Source organism: Pelobates fuscus, chromosome 4, assembly GCF_036172605.1.
Source record: "Pelobates fuscus isolate aPelFus1 chromosome 4, aPelFus1.pri, whole genome shotgun sequence".
NCBI classification, from domain to species: Eukaryota; Metazoa; Chordata; class Amphibia; order Anura; family Pelobatidae; genus Pelobates; species Pelobates fuscus.
In genome coordinates this window covers 78,069,161-78,089,706 of record NC_086320.1, presented here as the reverse complement: position 1 = coordinate 78,089,706, position 20,546 = coordinate 78,069,161, and the positions used below count along the sequence as shown (strand labels likewise).

Sequence of the window (20,546 nt, the reverse complement as noted above, 5' to 3'; positions counted from 1 at the left end):
TTTTTGGTGGGCGTTTTGAGGAATGTCTTTGGGTCTAACTTCTGCCCCCAGAACTTTTTCAACTGTATGATTTTGTATCATAGCAGTCCTGAGAGAGAAAGCAGTGAAGATCTTCCCCTATCTTGACAATCTTCTAATAGCAAACAGTTGTCTTCTGGATTTAACTAGACAAAGATATTTGGTTGTTCAAGCCTTACAAAACTTTGGATGGGTAGTGAACATCAGGAAAGGTCGACTAGAACAATCCCAAGAGATGCATTTCTTAAGTGCTCACTGACAGAAGACAGAATCATCAGACTCTTAGAAGAGGTGAATGCAGTGGCAATATTCTGGGGTATGTTAGAGACCAGATATAATAGCTTGTTGGGAACTCTGTTCTCTACAATTTTTTTAATCAGGTGGGCTCACTGGAATCTCAGACAAATTCAGGAAAACTACAATCAATTTGTTCAAGAAAAACACACTAACGTAAGTTAAAAGTAACACTAATACTGCATTGGTGGATGAAAGACTTCAATATCAGGAGAGGTTTCCCTCTACAGGACCCAGATTAGGAAATTGTGACAACATATGGCAGTGGGAAAGGCTCGGGTGCACAGTACCAGAAACACTTAGCTCAAGAATCTGCAATCAAACACTTTGGAACTCCATACAGTTTAAAAGGCCTTGATGGACTTCAAACATCTACAAATGGGTCAAAGTCCAGGTAGACAACGTTACAGCTGTGGCGTATATCAACACCATGGTGGGACAAGGAGCAAGAAACAAAATAAATACATTTCTGGGCCCAAATGGATCTAGAAAGTCTGTCAGCAATTTATCTTTCCAGGAAAGACAACGACATTGCAGATTTTCTGAGCCAGAATTATGTGGATCCAGGAGAGTGGAGATTAAATATGGTTTTTTTTCAAGCGATAAGCGCAAAATAGTTCCCCATCACCTGAAAGATAGCTATATTTAATGTCTGCAGTTCTTTGCTTGGTCCCAGAGTTTCTTCCGAAGGTCATTTCTAATTCCACATTAATCAAGAAACTGTCCTTCCTTAATTTTTTACAGACCCCACTACTACAGAGAAAATGATGTGGCAGAAACTTGATGTAGTCATAACCAGAATATACCTGGACAGAACTAAAGACGTCCAAAAGACTACCTTATTATTCCTCTATTTGGGCAGCGCATAGGGTTAGTGGCCTAAGTCGCGACTATTAGAAGATGGATAACTTCACCTATTCAAAGGGCCTACAAAGTGGCAGGGAAACCCATTCCTAAAGGCATTAAGGCTTACTCTACTAGGGCTGTCTCAACCTCCTGAGCATCTTTTGCGGACACTTCTAGGGAGTCTATTTGATGTCCTGCAGCATGGTCTTCACCCAACACATGTCAAACATTACTGCCTGGATGCCTCATCCTTTGGGCAAAATGTTCTGCATTTAGCTTTATCTCACTAATAAATATTTATTAAGCATTTATTCTTTTGTTGTTCTATTTATGTCAACCCATTGCCAGCACACATAGGGACACTCCCCTACAACTCTTACGCTCCCCATCACAAACAAAAAATACTCAAAAACAGATTTTAGGACTATAAGAGTGGGCCCCAATCTGGCATCCTGCCTTGGACCATGGGTAACCGTAATCCAGCACTGATTTAATCCAGACCATTTTAAGTCCATCAAAATCTTCAGCTATGGCCCTTCATCTCACACAATGTATTAAAATGGTTGAATTGATACTGTCAATATACAAATCATTTTCTTAAACTAGTGTCAAAAGTTGTGTGCTTGGCATTGTGCAGTGAATATGTATACATAACAGTGCTGGAATGATCCAACTTCCCATACCCATATTATTCTACTTCTTTATTTTCTTTCTAAATATGCAAGTTCTTCTCCGCAACCCAGTCAACAATGCAGCTCCCTTGGCTGTCAGGGTCAGACAATAACTACAGAACTACTGAGTGAAAAGGGGAAACATCTAGGGGGGAAGTAACAAACTGCAAACATCCAGCATCACGTCTGTGAAATACATTTACATAGTTACATAGTTACATAGTTAGATAGCTGAAAAGAGACTTGCGTCCATCAAGTTCAGCCTTCCTCACACCTGTTTTTTGCTGTTGATCCAAAAGAGAAAAAAAAAAACAAAAAAAAAACCCCAGTTTGAAGCACAATTTTGCAACAAGCTAGGACAAAAAATTCCTTATTGACCCCAGAATGGCAGTCAGATTTATCCTTGAATCAAGCAGTTATTACCCTACATTGAAAGATTATATCCTTGAATATTCTGTCTTTGCAAGTATGCATCTAGTAGCTGTTTGAACATCTGTATGGACTCTGATAAAACCACTTCTTCAGGCAGAGAATTCCACATCCTGATTGTTCTTACAGTAAAAAAACCTTTCCTTTGCCTTAGACGAAATCTTCTTTCTTCCAGTCTAAACGCATGGCCTCGTGTCCTATGTAAAGTCCGGTTTGTGAATAGATTTCCACACAATGGTTTGTATTGGCCCCGAATATATTTGTATAATGTTATCATATCCCCTCTCAGGCGACGTTTTTCTAAACTAAATAGGTTTAAATTTGTTAACCTTTCTTCATAGCTGATATGTTCCATTCCTTTTATTAATTTTGTAGCCCGCCTCTGCACTTTTTCTAGTGCCATGATATCCTTCTTTAGAACAGGTGCCCAAAATTGCACAGCATATTCAATATGTGGTCTTACCAGTGATTTATAGAGAGGCAAAATGATATTCTCGTCCCGAGAATGAATGCCCTTTTTCATGCATGACAATACCTTACTGGCCTTGGCCACTGCTGATTGACATTGCACATTGTTGCATAGTTTGTTGTCTATAACAATTCCCAAGTCCTTTTCGTGTGTTGTTATCCCTAATTCGCTTCCATTAAGGGTATACGTTGCTTGTGTATTCTTTACGCCGAAGTGCATAACTTTGCATTTTTCAACATTAAATTTCATCTGCCATTTGAGTGCCCAGTCCTCCAGTCTATCTAAATCCTTCTGCAGCAAAGTAATATCTTGCTCACATTGTATTATTTTACAAAGTTTTGTGTCATCTGCAAACACTGAAACATGACTTTCAATGCTGTCTTCAAGATCATTTATAAAAATGTTGAATAGAAGGGGTCCCAGAACAGACCCCTGAGGGACACCACTTGCCACCTCTGTCCAGCTTGAAAATTTACCATTAACGACAACTCTTTGTATTCTGTTTTTAAGCCAATGTTCTACCCAAGAACAAGCATTTTCATCGAGACCGATTTCCTTGAGTTTGAACACTAATCTTTTGTGTGGAACTGTATCAAATGCCTTGGCAAAATCCAAATAGATCACATCCACTGCAACACCCTGATCTATACTTCTACTTACTTCTTCGTAGAACGCAGTCAAGTTAGTTTGACATGACCTGTGCTTCATAAAACCGTGCTGATTTTTGCTGATAACCATATTCTTCTCAAGGAATTCTTGAATATTATCCCTTAATAACCTTTCAAATATTTTACCAGCCACAGAAGTTAAGCTCACAGGTCTATAATTTCCAGGCAAGGATTTTGAACCCTTTTTGAATATAGGAACCACATCTGCCTTCCTCCAATCCTCCGGAACACTTCCTGAAAGAAAAGAATCTTGAAAGATTAAAAACAGAGGTTCACTTATTTCTACACTTAGTTCCTTAAGTACACGTGGATGGATACCGTCAGGCCCTGGAGCCTTGTTTATATTAACTTTCTTTAGTTGCTGCAGCACATTGTCTTGAGTTAACCAATTACAATTATTCTGCAAGTTTTTAGTAGCAATCATTTGCACATCTATTGCCATGGGTTCTTCTTTAATATATACGGAGGAGAAATAGTTATTTAGAATTCCTGCCTTTTCTTGGTCTTCATTAACTAACACCCCCGTTTCAGTTTTAAGTGTACCTATACTTTCATTTTTGGGTTTTTTGGAATTTATGTACTTAAAAAATGCTTTGGGGTTGGTTTTGCTCTCTTTAGCTATCATTTTTTCATTTTGAAGTTTAGCAAGTTTAATTGCCTTTTTGCACGCATTATTTGCTTTCTTATATCTTTTATAAGATGCATCTGATTTGTCTGATTTAAATGCTTTAAATGCCCTTTTCTTATTTTTAATCTCTTGTTTTACTTCTCTACTAAGCCACATTGGTTTTAATTTGTTTCTTTTATACTTATTTCCCAATGGTACATACTGAGAAATGTACCTTTCTAATATTTGTTGGAAGATGATCCATTTATCCTCAGTGTTCTTTTCACTAAAGAGTTTATGCCAGTCAATATATTGTAAAGCTTCCCTTATCTTATTGAAATTGGCCTTTTTAAAATTATATGTTTTAGTATACCCCATGTGCTTTTGTTTTTTTGAGTTTATTTCAAAGGACACTATATTGTGATCACTATTTCCCAAGTGCTCACCTACTTGAATGTTGGTCAAAAGATCAACGTTGTTTGTTAAAACCAGGTCCAGACAAGCGTCCATTCTAGTTGGTGCTTGTACAAGTTGTGACATGAAGTTGTCATTTAACAAGTTTAAAAACCTAATTCCCTTTGCTGAGCTACCAGTCCCTATGTCCCAATTTATGTCTGGGTAATTAAAATCTCCAATAATTAAAGTGTTACCAAGATTTGCAGCTTTCTCAATTTGCTCAAACAGCTGTTGTTCCTCGTCAATATTAACATTAGGTGGTTTATAACATATCCCAACCAATAGTTGGTTTCCCTTCTTTTCCCCCAAGCAGATATTTACCCATAAAGCTTCCACATTTTCCTCATCGCATTCAATTTGCTTAAGATTTGGCTTTAAATCATGGTTGACATACAAACATACCCCACCACCCTTCTTGTTTTTCCTATCCTTCCTAAATAATGTGTACCCATTTAAGTTAACTGCCCAGTCATGTGTCTCATCCCACCATGTTTCAGTTATGCCTATTATATCATATTGTTTAGTGTATGCTAATGCCTCTAGTTCCCCCATTTTGTTATTTAGGCTCCTTGCATTAGTAAGCATACATTTAATATCATGCGTCTCTTGTTTCAGATTCTGTAACAATGGTAGCTAACCTTGGCACTCCAGATGTCTGTCAACTATGCTTCTCATGATGCTGAGCCAGCCTAAGTGAGAAAATGGAGAAATTACGAAAGCCAAAATTCCTTGTGTTTGTGAGGATAGAGTTGTGAACCAGTGACATATTGTATATTGCAATATTCTTCTTTCAATTAGCTTAAGTTTAAAGACACATGACAGACATTTTCCTTCATGCTGTTCTTTTACTACTGATGCTGTGTCCCTAAAGTGCCTACAATTTTCCTTTAAGCTGACACAGAGTCTCACTCTACTATCCACTGCTAGGAATGAGTTGAGCAATCAAGATTACAATCTCTTGGATATTTTGTTTTGGAACAAACCACGTGACAAATTTGTTTTGATGCCTTTCTCTTTTTGTGAGACAGTGCCCTATAATCAGATGCTTCCAATGTGTTTATTTTTCTTGCCTTCTCTTCCTCTGTTATACATCCCAACTGCCAATAAAATATGAATTTGAAAACCAAAACAAAAATCAAAGAAATATAACATATCACACTAATTTAATAAGCATGTGAAGTACCTAGCATGACCTCAGTGTGACTCTATTTTTTGAAAGCTTTTTGTTGTCTCTACTTCCTCTTCTTTGTGTAGTTTCAATTCACATTACATTATTATTCTCTTTTTCTACTTGACAATGGCTTTTTAGAGTTTTAGTGTTCATTTTTTAAAATTATTTCACTTTAATTAATGCTAAGTGTAGAAAAATTGTACATAATATATAAAGTTACATAAAACATTATTAGAGAATTATCTCATCCATTATCATTATATTTCTTTACACATTAAAAAAAATAAATACATTTATTGTGGTAAAGAATTATGATTACAAGAGGAATAAAACATACATCTGTCTGCATCCATCATCAAGTGCAACTTGACCTATCAAAGGAAGATCTGTACAATCAGTAATTGGTGCTTGAGACATAACAAAGTGTGTTCTTCGAGTAACCTATGTCTTTAATGTGTTGAGTAATGATTGACAGAGGTTGAATATTTATGTTGTAACCTAGACAACGATGTATATAGTACTGGGCTGGGGGTAGTATAAGAAAAAGTTTAAGTATTGAAGTTCAGTTCAATAGCGTAGAGAGGTAGGAAAGTAGGCTATCAGGTATATATATACATCAATACATCAATATACATCAATACTCACGCTTGCAGGACTTCTCACGGGCGGCTCCTCTCCTATGGAATAACTTGCCTACTGCCATCAGACTCTCCCCTAGTCTTCAATCATTTAAGAAGGGCCTTAAATCCCATCTCTTCAGGAAAGCGTATGGCCTCCCAGAGTAATCTCTCCCTTACATACCTGTCCCTATGGGATAGTGCTTTGCTCTCTCCTCCAGCTCTGCTTCACTCCTACTTGATATTTCCTATCCTAATGTTTCTAATACCCCACTTCCTATAGACTGTAAGCTCATTTGAGCAGGGTCCTCTTCAACCTATTATTCCTGTAAGTTTTCTTGTAATTGTCTTATTTATTGTTACATCCCCCCCCTCTCAAAATATTGTAAAGCGCTACGGAATCTGTTGGCGCTATATAAATGGCAATAATAATAATAATAATAATCAATCTCAATTATCTGAATAACCATACTATTGTGAGTCTTAGACGAGAGCAGGAACGAAGAGAGGAGGGTGGGTGTGAGGGCAGAGGGATATAGGAATATGCAAAGACTCTGTCTGGAGGGAACATAGGATAGATCATGACATATTAGGATCCTTTTTGGATCCATTCCCGAATCGTGGGTGCTTCGGGTTTTCTTCCAATGCAAGGGAATTAGGAGGTTGGCATTTGACAGGAGGTGCATAATCAACATTGATGTGTGTCTAGGCAGTTGCATTTGGAATAGATAGAACAGCACAGGCCTCGGGTCAAGTGGGATATGGACCCCGGCAATGGTGTGGAGAAGTTTAGTTATGTGTTCCCAATATTTAGCAATTTTGGGGCATGTCCATCAGGAGTGAGTTGTAGTGCTATTATCCTGATTACAACGCCAACATTTGTCGGGCGTTGTTGGTAACAGGGTGTGTAAACGAGCTGGCGCGTAGTGCCATCTCATGAGTTATTTTTTGGCATGTCCATCAGGTGTGAGTTGTAGTGCTATTATCCTGATTACAACGCCAACATTTGTCGGACGTTGTTGGGAACAGGGTGTGTAAATGAGCTGGCGCGTAGTGCCATCTCATGAGTCATTTTTTGGCATGTCCATCAGGTGTGAGTTGTAGTGCTATTATCCTGATTACAACGCCAACATTTGTCGGACGTTGTTGGTAACAGGGTGTGTAAACGAGCTGGCGCGTAGTGCCATCTCATGAGTTATTTTTTGGCATATTGGTAGATGATTTTTGTATTCAAAGAAATATATTGTCCATCGCTAGGTCTTTGGCCCATGATTGGGTGTATGATGGAAGTGTATGGTAAAGAGTCCTGACAAATCAGCGCATAGAAGATGAGGTGTTTACAGGTTGGCTTGTGTGTTGTACAATATGTTTCGAACTGGGTGATGTCAGGTGTGAACATGAGGAAATGTGTCAGTTGAGTGTATCTAAACTGTTGCAGCGCAGTTGGATTCCCATCTGGTAGTAATGTAGTAAGCGGGGTAATCCCTGAGGTGTGTTGCAGAGCTCCCAGAGTCAGGCATCTCAAGGTATAAAATGTTTCAGATGCGGTTGGAGAGAGCCCTGGTTGAAATAGAGGGTTCTGGGTTAGCGGATATATAGGAGATGGGTGTGTCGAGATCGATTTTAGGTTTCTCATGCTCATCCAGCCTCTCAGGGTGGGAATAATAGTTGGGTGAGTGGAGTGTTGTGGGTGTACAAATGCCCTGCCCAATTTATGCCAAGGAATTGTGTATATTGGTATCCGGAACATTGAGGCTTCCAGTCTCACTCATTTTTTTGTGGTATTAGGGATTGACCACTCATAAACCCTTGTTAGACATACTGCTTTTTGATATGTTTCAATGTTAGGGGGGCCCAGCCCCCTAGGGATTTAGGCCTGTTCAGAGTGAGGAAAGGGATGTTTATCAGCCCATACTAATGAAGTGAAAGTTTTTTATATTCTGTGAAAAAAGATTTTGGAAAAGAGATTTGAAGCGCTTGTAGTAAGTGCAGAATTTAAAGAGACAATTTTGCAAGATGTCTGTTTTGGTATCTGACGTTATGTTTAGTGCCAGGAGTTTACTCTTGGCAAAGTTAACTTGGAAGTTCGAGAATTCGTTATAGCTTGTGATTTCTTGGAAGAGGTGTGGTATTCTGTCTATTGGATTGGAGACCATGTAAAGCAGGTCTTTAGCAGGGCTTTAGCTAGTAAGTTTCCACAATTGCCCCCTTGTGTGCAGTATTTATGTTTGGTTAGTAATAACTTTTTTATTTTATTTTATTTATATTTTATTGTAGCATATAGAAACCATACAGACTGTGGAAGGCATATAATGCTAAAAAAATTTGTGCAGACAAGGAAAATCATTAACAGCTGCACATGTCAAGTGATATCAAGTGATATATAAAATACGATGCTGTGAGGCTGTCATAAGTCTAGTTCTTTTCAATTTAACATTGCACTTTTTAGTACGAGTAGCCTATACTCTAAAGTAGTTTGCTTGCAATAGGGGGGTGGGGGCGGAGAGAGAAGGTTGATTCGCAGGTGAGAGCAATTATGGAGAAACATTGATTAGCAAGAACAAATAACATTGAAATAGGTTGTAGTAAACTGAAGACAATCTGTATTAGTAGTGTGAGCGTCCGAGGGTTGTTAGAACTTCCCTGTACCGGAGACGAATTTCATGTGCCGACCAGGTTTGACTCCGCTGCCGCGGTTCTGGCTTTCAGGTAGAAGGGCATTTCTCACATCCCACATCTGGGTCGATGGTTCGGGGTCCGCACCTGGAGTGTTTGCCTGTAGGGCCTCTTGGGTAGGCAGTCCCAGTGTCCTGAAGAGTTTCCCTGCGTCCGATTGGTGCTGTAGCTGGACTCTCTTCCCGTCGTGGAGCACAGTAAGCTTGCGGCCAGGACCCCAGCGGTATACCACTTCGTGATGTCTCAAGTGCTGGGTTACTGGACAGAGTGATTGCCGCCAGACCATAGTGGATCGCATCAGGTTGTTAAAGAAGGTAAGGTCGGCTCCTTCGAAATGGTATGAAGGAGCGTCGCGGGTGGCTGCTTGTACCATCTGTTTACTGCGCATTGATTGAAAGCATATTAGTAAGTCCCTGGGAGCCACGTCCGGGGCCTTAGCTGGCTTTGGGATCCTGAAGTAGTTGTCCAGCGGGATCGCTTTGGCTTTGGATGTTGTGAGTATGCTGCTTAGCAGGCAGCGGAGGTAGTGAGGGATTTCGGAGTCCGTAACATCCTCAGTGACACCCCAAGTCTTAAGATTGCACTGTCTCTTGGAGTCTTCCAGCACTGCTATTCTGCTCTCCATGAGGAGATTTGCTTGCTTGAGCTTGTCCAGCTCGGACTGCTGAGCATCTTGCCGGCATTGTGCAATGTCACCAGAGTCTTCCAGCAATTCGAGCAGTGATTACCCCCAAGTCCTTCCGGACCAGTGCAATGTCTGCAGCAAATAGGGTCTTCATTTCCCTAAGCAAGTTTTGTATATCAGCTTTGCTTGCCGGCGTTTGTTCCAGGCTGAGGGTAGATCTTGCCTGTCGCCCTTCAGGTGGGTACCCTGTATGGTGGGGTGTGGGACGGCTTCTGTTTCACTTTCTTCCGAACCGCTGTCGATGTCCCCTCTCACAGGCACCATCTTGGCAGGCTGCAGCCGTGGAGTGACCCCGAGCAGAGTGACGATATCTTGGGAAGAGGAGGTCATATCGATTTTCCTTTATTTAGTTTTCTTCCCCATAGTGTCAGGCTCTCTTTTGGGTGACAGTCAGACAATTTCATCCGATTTATCGTTGTTATTATCAGTGTTCTCGCCGGAGCTCTAGGCATGTGCGTCTGCCTTGTTCGCTGGCTAGCTCCGTCCCCCCCGGTTAGTAATAACTTATGCTTTGTTTGGGCGTTTAGCAGAACTTGTAGTTTGGATCTCACGTTATCAGACTGTTATAGTCTGCTAGTGATAGCATGGCTTGGTGTTTGTTTTCGAGGTCCCTGATCATGGAGATATAATTTTTTGCTTCTGCTTCTCTTCTTTGCTTTTTTGGGGGGAGGGGGGGATGCTATGGCAATCAGGACTCCACGTATCACACGTTTGTGGGCTTTCCATGTCACCATAGGAGATGTCATGGAGGCAGAGTTTTATAGGATCTTAGGTCCATCTCTCCCTGACCACCCTTCAATAATAAAAATAAATAAAAAAAAACTCCTTAACGAGTTACAGTATTAAACATATCAGAAAGAATCACAAAAATTTTTACCAATTTGAGGGCTTCATAGGCTGTTTGGCCTGTAAGGCATGCAAAACCATAGGGAATGGAACAGGAATTATAAAATATTTTGTTAGCATAGTAACCGGGAAGAAATGCGGACTATGTAGTATATTTGCCATTGGTACGGCAGTGAGGGTCCGAGGAATCTTGGAAATATTTAGTAGGGGAGCCCCCTTTAGCATTGGGGGTCTTTCCTCAGGTGTTGTGGCTTGAATGGACCTTCTTGGGGTTACCTATGGCACTTCTGTAGCCCTTCAATTACCGGGATTTTAGCATTGTAAGCCGGGAGCTCAGCAGGACAAGTCCATGTGGCTCTCCAGTTAGCCACGCCCCCTTCTTTACACAATCCTGACATACAGAAAGACATTTAACAAAGACAATTTGCCAAAAGATGTATCAGAGAGGGAGGGCGGAGGGGAAAGGAGCCAAATGCCAAAACAGACAACCATCAATCCTGGAAAATAAAAAAAAAATCCCTAGTTATTTTTATCATTTAACAGACAAACTCATCGAAACATCTTAGCTTGCCATTTTTCTCATTTTGTTGTTGTTGTTGTTGAATACCACTTTCCATGGTAAACTGATTTATTATTTGGCTTTTAATTATAGACCAACGAGGTGTAAATGTTGTTTTGCAATTTTTTGCTATTCGGTATTTAGACGCAATAAAAATATGTATCATGAATTATTTTTCTATCTTTGATATCTTTTTTTTTTTTAAATTCAAGTGTAACAAGAACACTTCTTGTTTAAAGTCTAATTTTTTTGCCCATTAAAATCTCTATTCCTCTTCTAATCATTTGCCAGAAAAGCTGGGGTGGGTTACATTTCCACCAAATGTGAATAAAATCTGCAGTCTGTGCACCACATCTTTAGCAAATATCATTTTACTTGGGAGTGACTTTTTAGAGTTTTAGTGTTATTTGAAAGTGTAAATAAATGCAAATAATCCTAATTTCCTGTACTGCACTTGTATTGTCTCAGCACTCATGTCTTAATAAACTTCTTTTGACCCCCATTACTGCGGAGCTTGATCCTTCCTTGACACTCATTCCTGTGCTTGTTCTGATATGTTCTTTTCCTATTGGTCCTGTCACGAACGCACCCTACTCCAAGAGTGTGCGTGACGTAGTTGTGGTGGTGAAAGGGTTAAAGTACACTATTTGTCTTCACTAGACCGGAAATAATGACAAAATCCCCCTTTTTAACACTACCCACACTTAAACATAATGATATAACCATTACTATTTTAACGCGGCCACCACCAAGACAATTTATAAATGGGGTGCATTGGTCCCCCAGGTTAATCAACAATAAAACCCACCAAATATTACTTAGTACAATATTAGGAATTACAAAAATACTAACTAGTCTCTTCAGGTAACGTGATTCTTAACCAGACAAAGGCAGAACTTAATAAATGAATGTTTATTATGAACAAAGAATAGTCACAGTGCATATAACAATACATGATAAACAAGTTATTTACACCAACAACAGATAAAAACAAAAAGGATAAAATACAGAAGTCCTAATTACTGTAGCGGAGTAGCAGTATAATCACGGTATCTCCGCTGGTAGTCAGGATAAAAACAGGTAAAACACAGGCAGCGTAATAATAATCCCTCTTCCCCAATGACTAGACAACACCAAGTCTGGGAGCCAACTGTCAACTGTCAACTGTCAACTGACCTCTGTGGGGGTCCCAGCTTCAAAAGATGTAACCCCTGTTGACCTCAGCAATAACATCTCTGTAATTTGTGCCATTTACTACACAAATTACATTAAAGGATAATATTCCAAGGGTGTAATAATAAATTATGCACCCTTGCCGTGACAGGTCCTCTTAGTGAAAGAGTTATAAATGGATTTTACTTGGCACCAAAGCCTTACTACGGTCATACCTCCGGCTGCCATGTGGAACTTGCAGGCTCCAGTTGGAATCGGAGGCTGCGCGGTGTTCCTCTGCTTCATGAGCAGAACATGTTCTGCACTTCAATGATCTTGCGAGGTTGCTGAGTCATCATGGCAACCTTGTACCGCCTACAAAACTTACCAGGAAAGGTTAAAGGATCTTAACATGTATAGCTTGGAGGAAAGACGAGACAGGGGGGATATGATAGAAACATTTAAATACATAAAGGGAATCAACACAGTAAAGGAGGAGACAATATTTAAAAGAAGAAAAACTACCACAACAAGAGGACATAGTCTTAAATTAGAGGGACAAAGGTTTAGAAATAATATCAGGAAGTATTACTTTAATGAGAGGGTAGTGGATGCATGGACTAGCCTTCCAGCTGAAGTAGTAGAGGTTAACACAGTAAAGGAGTTTAAGCATGCGTGGGATAGGCATAAGGCTATCCTAACTATAAGATAAGTACAGGGACTAATGAAAGTATTTAGAAATTTGGGCAGACTAGATGGACCAATCGGTTCTTATCTGCTGGCACATTCTATGTTTCTATGTTTCTACAAGAGTCCTTAAAGTTACAGGACCCTGTAATTCTAAATTAATTTATAGTAACATTTCATCTGGTCATATTTGTGGGACACATCATTTTCCCTTCTCAAGTCACACCCCTTTGTTTGATTTGACGAAGGGTGATGATGCTGTCCCATAGCTTTGGGGTTATCCCAATATATACTTCCCTCTTCCTTGGGATTATTACCCTGTCGTGGATTATAATTGCCCAAGAGTGTGCTCTGATTATTTGGTGTTCTTGTTACTGACCCGGCTTCATGTTGACCATTCTTATTTTCTGTAACCTTGTTTAATCATTTCATGAATACGTCTGGAATCCTTGACAAAGGCTTACATTCTGACACTGCATTTTCACCAGTCTTGGGCACATGTTAAACCCGGTCACTCTCAGTTCCGGTATACGTATCACGTTATCTTTTCCTTCATACTAGCTACTGTTTCCCTATTCTCTGTGTGTAGGGATTGCCCCAACTTGACAACTACAGACCTTGTATCAGTAACAGTTAGAGTACACCCATATTGTGGGAAAATCTGTATTTTAGTCTTTACATAGACATTTACTTTTGAAGTTTTGTAACTTGTTAGATATAATAATTGCATATTATTATTATTATCGATACTATGCATTTGTCTGTATACTGCATATTTGTAACACAGACAGGCAATGAATATTTACGAGGACATTTTTACACTTTTTTTTAAATAAAACTCACTAGTACAGTGCATTTATTTGTTCTCATAAAACAAATTAAAACATACACTATATGGACAAAAGCATGTGGACACCACTTCTAATTATTGAGTTCAAGTGCTTCAGCCTCATTAATTGTTAATAAGTGCATACAACCCAGCACATGAAATCACTGTAAAGTAATATTGGGAGAACAGTGGGCAACTGAAGTTATATAAAAAATCTTTAATTACAGTATCTAAAACAAAATTATGCTAAGGGATGATATAGTAAATTTACTATTTCTAGTTAAGTTGTTAAGAGTACGAGTAAAAATAAAATGTACAGTTATAAATTAGTATAAAAGTTCAATGTGGTACATTAGAATATACACTTACAAATGCAGAAAATTGGAAAATATATATTTTTTTATTTGGTCTGCATCGTCCACATAATGATTTTTTTAAAATTAGTCTACAAAATGGTTAAAATGTTGAACAAGTTAACTAAAAAACAAAAACACTAGTTGACGGTAAGTTGATGTTTGGATCTACCCTATTACGCCTAAAAAAATAAAATGATAAATAGTCCTTCCCCAGAATATCTAACAATGTGTGACTTGCCACCTGATTGCACATACTGCTGTCCAACCCTTATAAAGAAATATTCATCACATAGTCCGCAGCGATACTATAAAAAGGGATATCACAGAAATCATACCACACATCCTTCCTGTTTGCAAATTTAACGTTCATCTATTTTATAACAAGATAGGATCCCCATCTTTTCACATCTAATCTTTCAGACATGTTATTATATTTAAGGTGGCTGTCTCTGTCTGGTGTTTTCATTTTGGCGACATGTAAAACGTACATGGTTTGCCAATCTCCAACCATGGATATCAGCTACACACTGTGCGGTGGGTATAAAATAACTTTATGTTTAATACGTTTTATGTTTAGTATAAATGTTATAATTCTATTGCAGCTTCCTGTGTTTCCTTTCTATTCTCTTTTTCACCTCACTTTATCTTCAGAAACTGTTCACGGTTCATTTAGGCAGAGTTAACTTTGTTTGTTTTTATTCTTCATTGCATTGATTTTGAAGATATTACAATCATTGGTTGAGTACTTTTAAATTTTGTTATTTCCTACTAAACGTGTTTTAGTTTCCTTTTTAATTCAAACACTGCATGCCTACTTGTCTGAACAAGCCACTTCTTGTTGTTCCAACTACTGTAAGTGTCTAGTCATCGACGCAAAGGTCATGTTCAACTTGTATCTTCATAGCTATTTTCATATACTGTAGAATAAAATGTGAAATCAAAAATTATGGCCTGAAGGTAGGGACCGTGGAAGATGCTCTTTTATTTGTCAGTATATTGTTGAGTGCTGGCTTCTTAAAGCGGCACTGTCATGCCGAACTTACCTTTCCCCTATTGATTCCTCTTCTCTCCCTCTGTTAGGATCTGTTCTTCATTCCTTCCTGTCTGCTCTTGTTTTCCATAAAACATAAGACAAAGAAGGGACTACTTTGTCTTATCGAGGTTTCCTAAGCCTGACCAGCTTTGACCAGCGGAGGAGCAAAGTGTGCATCTTGCAGCCGCTTAGTAGATAGCTCCCTAATTCCCACGGTATCAGGGAGCTATCTACCAAAAGGCTGAAAGACCTAAATTGGTCTTTCAGCCAAATTTACTAATACTAAGTAAATTTAGTTTACTTATTGCCCCAGGCCCCCACCCCTGAGCGGCGGGTGGGGGCCCTAAATAAAAATGGGGGTGTCCTATTGTCCCCCCCGTCCCCACCCATGAGTGGCGGGTGGGGTCCCTAAATGAATTTTTTTTTTTTTTATTCTTTATTTTTGTAGTGCGTATGATTATAACAGTTGCTTGAAAGGTACCCCGAAGGCAGTCCGCAAGCGCATTATAAACAGATTAAAATAAGAGGTACATGGTAGGTCTAGCACATATTTTGAGTAAGGATATAAACAGTGCAGATTTATGTTGCTTAGTCATCTTGAAAACATTACATAATATAAAATAAAAATAACATAACATTGCTTTGCTTTCTAGATAGTGTATTATTATGCTATGTCAAAAGCTAGTCAGACAGTGAGTACATAGCCACTGGGATCTGGTTTGAACAAGATTGACTTTCTATGTTCTTTCTGGCTTGTGGCAGGGGGGCTTAAGCTTCGTGTGATATGCTATTGGGATCAACATCTGGGTTGTTAGTGGGTATGATGGCTAGGTGTACACCGGGCTGAGTTTAAGGCAAAAAGTAGCAGTCCGCATTAACCCCATTAGATCTAATGTGTGGCTCTTAGGAGGCTGAGCGGTTGGTGTTTCAGCCTATTCCCTTTAATGAAAAGTCCTGATTACTGCCTTTGTGAGTCCCTAGGCCCCTAGGCCTGGTGTCTTTACGCTGGAAGTCAGCTCCGGTTATACCTTGTGGGGTGTGCAGCCGCACAGACCCTGTTGCTACAGCGTTGCCGGTACTAAGTTGGATCCTGTTGCGCTGGTTTTGAATGCCCGCACGTGGAGCTTGTGTGGTAGTCCCAGGTTTGTGTGTCAGCAGGTAGGAGCGTGCGTTGGATAGACATGGCACTCTTTCCCGCCTGAAGGACTGCTGGAACCTGCGTTGCCGGACCGCCGCTTTGGAGGCTCGGGGTAAGCACCTGTAGTGGCTGCGTTGTGCCACCGGTCTGATCCATGAGGCCACTATTGTTTCCGTCTGGTGGTAGGTTGATCCTCGGCTGTGCAGTGTGTCCCATAGCCTTTTGCAGAGCCATTCAAGGTTTTCTTGTAGAGGTGTAAACGGCTTGGAGTGGGTGCTCCGTTCTTGAGGTCTGTGCTGGGCGGCCATTTTCGTAGAGCTTTGGTGGCCTGATGCCCCTGCATGCTGTAGAGCTAGCTTCTCCGCTTTTCGGTTGATCGATTGGTCCAGTGGGGATCAGCATCTTTGCTTTCTCTGCTCCGGCAGGCCCCGGGGTGGTGTCTTTCTGTTTTGCGGTGCCCCCCCGACATGGGAGGTGCACCCTTGAGGTTCCTTGGGCCATATGGCCGCCGCTTTTCCCCCTTTTTCAGCCCGTCGAGCAGGAGCTCATATCAGACGCGTCTGCTCATCTCAGTGTCCAGGCTCCGCCCCCTAAATTAAAATGTTAACTCGCCAGGTGACTAGGGGTCCCCAAGCCCCTAGTCACCCCCCCACCCAAAAAAATGAAAAATCCTTAGTAAATTTTCCCATGCTGTGTAGTTTGACTCATAACTCTCTGATTGGTTGTTTGAAATTCCAAAGAACTTTCCCACGCTTGTTGGATTTCAAGCCAACCAATCAGAGTGCTGTGACAGGTAAATTTAGAGACTTGCCTGTCTGTCTCTTCATTTACCTTAAACCAACCAATCAGAGCGCTCTGAGACAAATTGCAGGGCGGGGAAAGGCTTTATAAGCCTTTCCCCGCCCTGCGGAGCTCAATCTGCGCTGTGCCCTCCATGGGTGAAGATGGATAATTTTTTTAGCGTTTAGGATTAGGTTTTTTTTCTTCGTCGTTTTTTGGGGGGCGCTCGGGTTTTACATTTTTTTTTCAAATTCTGACGGATATTAATTGGCCTTATTGGGGCTGAAAAATAAGATTTTAGAAAAAAGACATCAAATGGTAAGTTATTTTAATTTACAGGGATTTAGTTTTATTGTTCCCCCTACCTATTTTTAGGGTTAGGGGTTTATTCATTTTTTTTGGTGCGGGGGTGACTAGGGGCTTGGGGACCCCTAGTCTCCTGGGGGGTTAAATTTTTCATTTACGGACCCCACCTGACGCTCATGGAAAAAAAAAATCTTCAGCATCAATCCCACTGTAAAAAAACAAAAAAAGGTTTCAACCCCTATATGTCACTTTAACTAACTGCCAAACAGCCCAGGCTGAGATTTGCATTTATCTCTCTTGCTAGTCTCAACTGTTCCACCTACACTCATGCTATTTAGTACTCCTAACCCACTAGTATGGTCTATAAGGCTTTCAACAGAGCAAGAGACAATAAATTCTAAATTAAACAGAAAATGCAATACATGTAGTTTAAACTTTAGATCTCTCTTTACAGGAAGTATTTAGGAAGGCTGTGCCAGTCACATGCAAGAAGGTGTGACTTGAGCTGTAGAAACAAAGTGATTTAACTCCTAAATGACAGCAAACTGAGCAGTGAGACTGTAGGGACATGATATATACACCAAAACTGCTTTTTTAAGCTAAATTTGTTTTGGTGCATATGGTGTCCCTTTAAGTTTCAAAGGAAAACTTCAGTTTAGAGTTGCCTATCTATAACGATTCAAAATTTAAACAGACTTAAGGTAGTATTGCACATAAATTGTCATCATCATAGATCTGAGTTGCAGAATCAGAACACTCAATGGCAGTTGATCCCAATCCTCAACCCAGTTTTCAAGAACCCCATTAGTTCATAGTTCCCCCTCCCCCCGGCGATATAAAGGATTAAATGCTTTCGGATTTCCAGTGCCAATGTCCCTCGGCGGTGAATCAGGCTCCTCCTCTGCCAATGTCAGCCAAACAGGGCATTCCCCGCAGGAAAGCATTGACTCAATGTTTTCCTATCGGGATTCTGAAAATGCTGGACATCGAAGCATGAAGATTTAATGGAGTCAAACTGTTAGTCTTCTCAGTTCTTCACCACTGGGTGATTGAAATGGAATCATTGGCGTATTAACACAATATTTACCAGTGATTTGTTGTTAATAGCAATGTGATGCATTTTAATTATGCATATTGCATCCTGAAAATATATTCAAAAGGCTAAAGGTTATTTTTTTTACTCTTTACAACTGTATTCAATACATAATCAAATCCCTTTAAGGTCTTGTAGTTGTTCTCACTGTGACAACTACCAGTAAACTGAGTTTTAGTTCCTCAGAAAATAATTTTTGAGTTTCCCATGTGGCTTTCATATTATGTGGCAATCTTAAAATATTTGTACTCCATAGTGTACTTTCTAAGTACTTCAATGTCATACTGGAATAATAGAGTCTACACATTTCTAATTCTAAAGTATTGTACGACATGATAAGCAATCCAGGGAGATGTTATGTGGCAGCAAATAATAGAAAAATAAAAACATTTAATTATATTGCATTTTTGTTTGTTTTTAGATGAAAGGAATCCACCAATTATATTATTTGAACCATGTGTCTACAGCATTAATGGAAAATTCAGGACTTCAATATCATGGATACCAAGTATGCATTTATTATAAACACCCTTTTTTTTTATCATTCTTTATTTCTCTGTGCGTGGTGGTATAAACAGGCTTGCAAATCCAAGCCTGCACATTTTTATGTTGAGGAAACGAGGTGTTTATATGCAATACTTAGCAACCTGGTCTGTTGTGTTCTATGCGTCTATCTGTATTTTGTTGGGCTTCGGTGTGTATTCTCAGTTGCCATCTTAGTTACTTAGGTTGATGTTGAGTGAGAAGAATAGTATCGTTAAATGTGAGTGGAGAGTAGTGAAGGAGTATTAAACCCCTACGCTTCTGTTTGTGTGCTGTTGGGCCATGGGGTGTATATACCCCTGTGACGGTAGTAGAAAATATCCCCGTCAAGCATTCCCTTCTTCCCATAAAAGTAAAATCACCCAATATTCCACAAGTAGAAATATCCCTGGAATCGCCGAATAATCCACACATGAGCCAAAACTTAATGCTGGAACAAGACTGATTTACTGGCACACAGAACTCACAATTTAGGCAACACAAAACTCCTCCTCTGGGCCAGGCTAGATAATTGAGTCTCAGCAATATACATAGCTCAATTATCTGCTGGCCAGAACATTTACAGTTTAACATACTTTTTACCTAACATTCATAACTCTAAAACCATACATCACACTCACATAAAAATTACATATTCACAATCAATCCATTCAGGGGAACAACATATAAAAAAATGGCATGAATCAGACCAGGGGTTCAAAAGTTAGTAAAAGTATCTTTTGTCCCCCACTGGCCGCATGGCAATCTGTTTTAGACAGGTCCCACAGAGGCCTCAGCCCTGAAGACAAAGGGGAAAGTAATCCAATTATCCAGGGCTAGAGGCAGACTCCATTAACCACATGGTTACAGAAAGACATAAAACACTTTAAAATAAATTCATTCTTGACATTTGGAACTGAACAATATAGACCTTAAAATAGCAGGGAGATAATTAAACTGAAGCATATAGGCAATTGCATAAAAGTCCTTCACAATGGCCCCCCTTTTTCTCCCTGCTCCGGCAACTCGGTTGGACCTTTCCTGGTCCAGTAGGGTTGACGGGTTCAGAGCTTTTAGTCCGAGGATAAATCCGTTTGGCGTGACATTCCATCGGCATTCCCGTTTTGCTTGCCTGGGCGATAATGAATCGTAAAGTCATAGGGCTGTAAGGCCAAGCTCCAGCGTAGCAACCAGGCGTTGTCCCCTGAAACCCGGTTAAGCCACACCAAGGGGTTGTGATCGGTGATGAGAGTGAAAGCCCGGCCATAAAGGTAAGGTGTGAGTTTTTTGAGTGCCCATACTAAGGCCAAACACTCTTTTTCAATGGTGGCATAACTGACCTCCCTTGGTAACAGCTTCCGACTCAGGTATGCCACCGGGTGCTCTCCTCCATCCTCCCCGATCTGGCTTAGTACTGCCCCCAGTCCAAACATTGAAGCGTCTGTGTGGACAATAAATCTTTTGTTAGGATCTGGGGTAACCAGCACCGGAGCATTAACCAGAGCAGTCTTTAGTGCTTGGAAAGCCACCTCGCATTCCAGGGACCACAGGACTTGTCGGGGTAGCTTCTTTTTGGTCAAGTCGGTCAGGGGTTTGGCCAGGGCGCTATAGTCGGGTACAAAGCATCTGTAATAGCCG

The 20,546-nt window shown here is 40.1% G+C and overlaps 1 protein-coding gene across 3 annotated transcripts in view; it reads left to right on the top strand.

Annotated features, from left to right (window-relative positions):
- The window catches only part of LOC134607815 (lymphocyte antigen 96-like), a 71,836-nt gene that overhangs the window by 38,297 nt on the left and 12,993 nt on the right, over positions 1-20,546 (top strand). For 2 of the 3 annotated variants that reach the window (XM_063450379.1, XM_063450377.1), the window contains exon 4: positions 18,808-18,894. In XM_063450379.1, the coding sequence (XP_063306449.1) occupies positions 18,808-18,894 (87 nt within the window). Of the gene's footprint in view, positions 1-14,440; positions 14,571-18,807; positions 18,895-20,546 lie in introns of those variants that run through there. The other variant, XM_063450378.1, reaches the window with a different exon arrangement.